Source organism: Phalaenopsis equestris, unplaced genomic scaffold, assembly GCF_001263595.1.
Source record: "Phalaenopsis equestris unplaced genomic scaffold, ASM126359v1 Scaffold000293, whole genome shotgun sequence".
NCBI lineage: Eukaryota > Viridiplantae > Streptophyta > Magnoliopsida > Asparagales > Orchidaceae > Phalaenopsis > Phalaenopsis equestris.
The window spans coordinates 385007-391007 of NW_018164735.1; the positions used below are offsets into that span (position 1 = coordinate 385007).

At 35.8% G+C, this 6001-nt stretch overlaps 2 protein-coding genes across 2 annotated transcripts in view; one reads left to right on the forward strand and one right to left on the reverse strand.

The window, feature by feature from the left end:
- LOC110025167 (probable transmembrane ascorbate ferrireductase 4) overlaps positions 1-2937 on the reverse strand; it is an 11571-nt gene extending 8634 nt beyond the window's left edge. The window contains exons 1-3 of the mRNA XM_020725475.1: positions 2785-2937; positions 531-746; positions 363-426 (exon numbers count right to left, since the gene is read on the reverse strand). Coding sequence (XP_020581134.1) covers positions 363-426; positions 531-746; positions 2785-2937 — 433 coding nt within the window. The remainder of the gene's footprint in view (positions 1-362; positions 427-530; positions 747-2784) is intronic.
- A 137-nt stretch (positions 2938-3074) lies between these two features.
- LOC110025168 overlaps positions 3075-6001 on the forward strand; it is a 10168-nt gene continuing 7241 nt past the window's right edge. The window contains exon 1 of the mRNA XM_020725476.1: positions 3075-3270. Within this exon, the coding sequence (XP_020581135.1) occupies positions 3075-3270 (196 nt within the window). The remainder of the gene's footprint in view (positions 3271-6001) is intronic.

A 6001-nucleotide genomic window follows, 5' to 3' on the forward strand; every position in this document is an offset into this window, starting at 1 on the left:
TTTTTTTTTTAATGCACCAAACTGTAAGATGAAAATTCGGGTGTGAGATATGTAAATAAATAAATATTATGGGGCATGCATGCAAATAAGAAAGCTGCAAAAATCCCTAAAACAGAAAAATAAACAATGACGGATCATGGCAGATTAGCGCACTAAGAAAACTCTACTTCCGACCCTGCCCTAATTAGAACTGGAGCTAACAACAGTCTAGCAAGCGGAAATCTTACCCTAATTATAAACTGTAGATTCAAAATAAGTTTATCTGACAAAAAGAGAAATCAACCGATACTCCATTAGGGTAACATAATGATATCCGTAAATTTCAAAGCAGAGAGAAGCAGGAGGCGATCTGTATAGGTTACCTTCTCCGTTGAGAAGGATGAAGCCGATCACCATCAGAAGCGGATGAAGCGCCTGCAGAAGAAACTGAAGCCAATAAAATAGGAACCAAAAAGGCGAAGAAAATCAGACAATTATGGTAGCAATTTAAGGGGCATTAGGGCAGGGGAGATAAGAATTGAGATTATTACTGAATATATGTGGTCGAGTTGGGAAATGGTCCCCGCCGCCGCCGTCGACGACGGTGGCGGAGGGCGGTAGGAAGCTGGATTTGTAGTTGAACGGCCAGGCGAGCAGGAGGCCGGCGACGATGAACCCCCAAAGCCTTGTGAGGGAGAGAACCCACCCCATTCCTCCCTGCTAACACAGGCTTTGAGCTCGACTGCAGAGCGAGCGCTCTGTAGCTTCTAGATCTATTGATATATTAATATTTTATATGTGCGTTAATACTCGTGAACCGTTGGATCATGGGCTGCCCATCACTGATTTCTTCGGCCCGGGTCCGCGTAGCGACAAGTGACGATTGTGGCGTTATTTTTATGGGCTTGCTCTTTTTGTTTTTTAAGTGAAAGGGAGGGTTTAGAGATGGAGCAAAATTATTTTAAGATTAGAAATTTGAGTAAATGAAGATAAATTAAAATGAGGCATCACGAAATATGTTGTAGGAGAATGTCAATCGCTTGAAAATTAATTTGATGCTATCAAGTTTTTTTTTCCAAGTCTGAGTTGGTTTGCGACGTGACGTTTTTTTTTTTTCCATCTATAAGAAGTTATATATAATGTTAAATGAAATCGAATATAATGTACCACGAGCCGGTTATGAGATAAGACGGATCCAAATAACTCAATTTGAGCTAGATGTTTTTGATTTGGAGCCGAATTGGGCAAGCTTCAAGCCGAGTTCGAGCTGGAATGGATCTAAATAACTCAATTTGAGCTAGCTTATTTCGATTTCCAGTGGGATCAGAGTCGATGCAATTTCAAGCCAGCTTGAAATTGAATTTAACGAGCCACAAACCGATTCAAGCCGCACTCAATCCATTTGAGTTGATTTCAAGCTCACCCAAACTCAGCTCGAAATTGGATTGTTAGTAGTCCTAATCATATGGTTGTCTGACTATTGTATTAGCCGAAAAAGCTTATTAACATGTAAAGGGCTGCATATTCAAATTAAATTTTTATTAAATTTTCTTTGGACATTAACAGAAGGTGTAAAAATAAAAAAGCATAAAAACTCAATAGTTCAAAACTTTATTTTGATTAAGTGACATCTACTATTATCTTATGATAAAGAAATAAATCATTATGTGATGCCAACGGCTGTGATCTGTTGGTAGAGCAACCTCTTTGAAGGTTGCTAGTCCCTTCAAGTCACGGATTCGAATCCTCCTCTAGCTAGTTTGTCGGTAGTGAGGGCGGTCCTCAAATAATTAGACACATGAGAGTGACTGGGTGCCAGCCATTCTCTTAAAAGAAAAAAAAAAGGTCGTACGAATAATTTATCAAATTGGTTGATCAAGGAACCACACATAATTCTGCAACACATTAAGTGACTATTCCTTATATGAAAATTTTTAGATGAGAAAATACCACTGGATATAGCTTTTTGACATGGTGGTATTTTCTTATAAAAAAATCATTAATGTATACGATAATCAAGGACTTAAAACATACACATATTATAAACAAATTGATTATAAATAATAAAAAAAATTTAGCTTATTGATGTGGTCGAGTTGTTTATGCTCATCTAGATGTAGATGTTAGTGAATCTACTACCATAACAAAACCGCACATATGAGCAGTCATTTTTATTGGAACAAATCCAACACAATTAAGGGTTTAACTGAGGAGCTAAACCGACTCGTGAGTTGACTCAAGCTCAACATTATAAGTGGCTCATTGAGCTCGATAAGCTACCAAGCTAAGTTCAAACCAACCCCCCAACTCAACTCCTTAACTCATGAGCCCACCTGTTTCAAACAAATGGATATAAAATGAAATCAAAATATACTGAAATTTCAGTCTTTATATTAAAACTATTAAAAATATTAAAAAAAATTATAATTTATATTAAAAAAGTTTGGACATGGAAAAACCAAAGTTGTGCCGTAACTTTGAAGAGAGAAAAATCTCATTAAAACGCATTTAAATTTCAGCACTTAATTTTAAAAAAATTACATAATTATCACACAAATCTTTTACATATCTAATACAACGTTTCATATTTATATCTATAACCTTTGGTATCATGCGTGAATATACATTTTTTTTTAAATAATAGTAGTTTTTTTATTTGATATAAAAGATTTGAGAACTACAAGTGAATATGAAAATTTGGGTATTATATATATAAATACCAAAAATAATGTGTGGAATATTGTTAATGACCCCACCAAAATCAACAAGTGAATATAAAAATTTGGATATTAGATATATGAATACCAAAACAAATGTGTGGAATGTTGTTAATGCCCCAGCAAAATCAACAACAGCAACAAAAATAAATGAATAAAATGCGCGCACATGCGCCCACACATGGTTCCAGGGAGGTGTATGCTTTGAAGGCCGGAGTGATGTCAGGTGAGAGTAAGTCATCGCTCATCGAGGCATCAAACCGCATTCGGAGGAAGCGGGAACATCGTCGAAGACTGGAATTCTGGTGGCAGGAGAGGCGCCTGAAGCAGAGGAACAGTGGCACAGATGGCGACCGAAGCTGAGCAACGAAGGCACAAATGGCGACCAAAGCTGAGGAGCAAAGGCACAGATGGTGGCCGAAGCAGAGGAGCGGAGGCAAAGGAAAACGGGGAGCTGCCAGAAGGGAGGAAGCAGTAGTTGGAGAAGGCCTGACCGGGCAGCGACCTGTTGTGAGTGAGGCGACCAGATGTTGTGGGCTGCAAATGGGAGTGCTGCGGTGGAGGGAGGCTGCGGGTACAACAAGTACCTTGCTGCTATGGGTTCAAGTTTGTCTAGTTTGGCTAGTCTGCTTGCTAAGCGGGGCGACTAGCCAATTGATAGTCACATCCATGCCTTCTCCAGCAAGTTTTCATGATACTTTTTCTTCTTCCCTAGGCATTGATGCCTTCTACGATGAGCTCTAATCATAATTTGAATTTCAGCTCCAGGTTATCACCATTGAAAGCCAAGCTCAAGCTTGTCCTTGGAGATTGATTCAAGTTCAAGCTTGCATTTTGAGAGACGAGCCAAGCTCGAGTTAGGCATGACTCAAGCTGAGCTCAACTTGTTTACATCCCTAACTGGAAGCATAACAAATACCAAGTAAGCTTATATTACATGCCAAGTAGAAGAAATATGATGCGTGCGCTCAAATTTCCACCTTAATTTTCTTAAGGCGTTTTTTAACTCCAATCTGTCGGTAACAAAATTTAACCATAGGAAAAGATTCCAAAAATCCTAGAATTATTGAAGCTGGCCATCAAAACAATGCAATGAAGAAGATCAAAGAACAATCATACATCCACTTAGTGGAGAATTGTATAGCTAAACCACCACAACAGACAAACACAACCCCTTAAAATAATCCTCATTAGTATTATATCTCAAATAAAGGAAGATTTACAAATATACCGATCAATTATTTACATATCTAACCCCTAAACTTCAATCTTTACATACAGGCCACCTTACCTATGCCAGAAAAAAGGTTTATTTCACATTTTAGAAGTTATAATAGTGGTATTTCTTATGTGATATGAAGGATTTGGGTGATATAAATGTATACAAATTAAATTTCTGAGTGTTTTAATTTTGGATGTTACATATGTAAATACATAGGAATTAGATGGTATGTATGTGAATGCCCCATTATCAAAATATGTTGATCATGTCACTCTGATACATAAACAGTATTAATCAACAATAAACTTTTCCGCTAACCCAACAATTTACATAAGCAAATTATATACCAATCAAACAAAAGTACTCTACAACTCCAGTTGAAATATTATACAGACAGGCATGCGATAGCAAAAATAATGCTGCGGATGAGAAATTGAATTAAACAAGGACAAAACAATCTGTACGATTAAAAAGGTCCTCAAAATCTTTCTCTAGAAAGCCCTTTAGAATAATAGCTTAACTAAGATGTTTGGTTGCAAGTATTTCAAATTCGAAAGTATTTAAAATGCAGTATATTTGAATTTCAGTACATTTAGAATTCTTCGTTTAAACAAACAAAGGTAAACAGATGGAGGACAAAACTATGGAGCATTACAGTTCTTCTAAGTCTATGCTCTAATTTTACAAAGATAAAACGCCCTTTGTTTGTACAAAACTATGAAACATTACAGTTCTTCTAAGAACACCGAATAATTATCACCATTATTTTTAAACCTTCAATCTCAATCAAACGCCGTCTAAAAGCTAAACCTTCAATCACAAGTGCCACCGTAAGAGACTTCTTAGTTTTCCAATTTCATCGAAACAATTCCAATGACTGCCCAACCACATCAAATTCGATCAGATAGATAGAAATATACTATGCTCTAATTTCTAGGTAAAAGCATATTCCATCATCTAGAGCGCATGAACAGACCGACATGTTATACCTTTTCATGTTATAACCAGAACAAGTTCAGCTTGAACCGAACCGCCAAAAGTCAGAATCATGAACCAGTCCAGACCTCGACCAATCTCATTTATGATCCCACACCTCACTCTACTATGTGAAATGACATGTTTGTTATAATAATATATAAAGCCCTTTTGATGATGGCTAGTTAGACTAACAGATCTTCAAAAAAATCATGAGATTTTAATGAAATTGATGACTACCTATCTTTCTTCAATGTGTCGTGGTAAAGAACCAGTATTATAAACGCACATTTATATACAAATATTATCAGACATAAATGATTGATGAGTTATGTACAAACATGTATGAGAATACTTAACGTGGCAGCATATAAATGATGCATGTTTATAGCTTATCATATATATGATCACAAACACAACTGTACTTGAGACTTCTTGAAACAAACATTCTCTTATTCATGTAATATTACTTTTAACTTGGCAATTGCATGACATCAAGTACAATGTTATAACATCGTTACTTCTGCTTCTTTTATTATTCATGTTGCACTATCTTGTTGTTTGTACTTTAATTGATATTATCAAACTCACATGTTGTATTTTTCTAATAGTAGGTTTTACTAAGGTGCTTTGTAAACCTTCGCCATATGAGCAGATTTTCTAGCAATAGCATATGTTTCAATATTTTTAAATTTATGTACTAGTTTTCTTTGTATCTTAATCACGTTTGGAGAGTTTGGTTATATATTTGCCATTTCGGTTTACTTCCAGTTAATATTGTGTTATCATTTTGATTGTATCAATAACTAAACATTATTTATGAAATGAAATAAATTTACTTTTCCTTGCTTAATCTATTATTTGTATTGCTTATATTTGTATATCTACTGATTTCTAGAATCAGGGTGACATTACCATCAAAATCCATATGAAAATTCTTGGCAAATTCCTCTTACACTAAAACCAAATCTCCCTCCCTCATTACCAAAAAACTCAAACCCAACCTCAAAGAACGTCTGCCACCAAACCACACACATTACCATTTTCTCCCATTAATTGAACTAGAGAATATGGATGCACATGTTATCTGTGAGGTTATAGATATGTT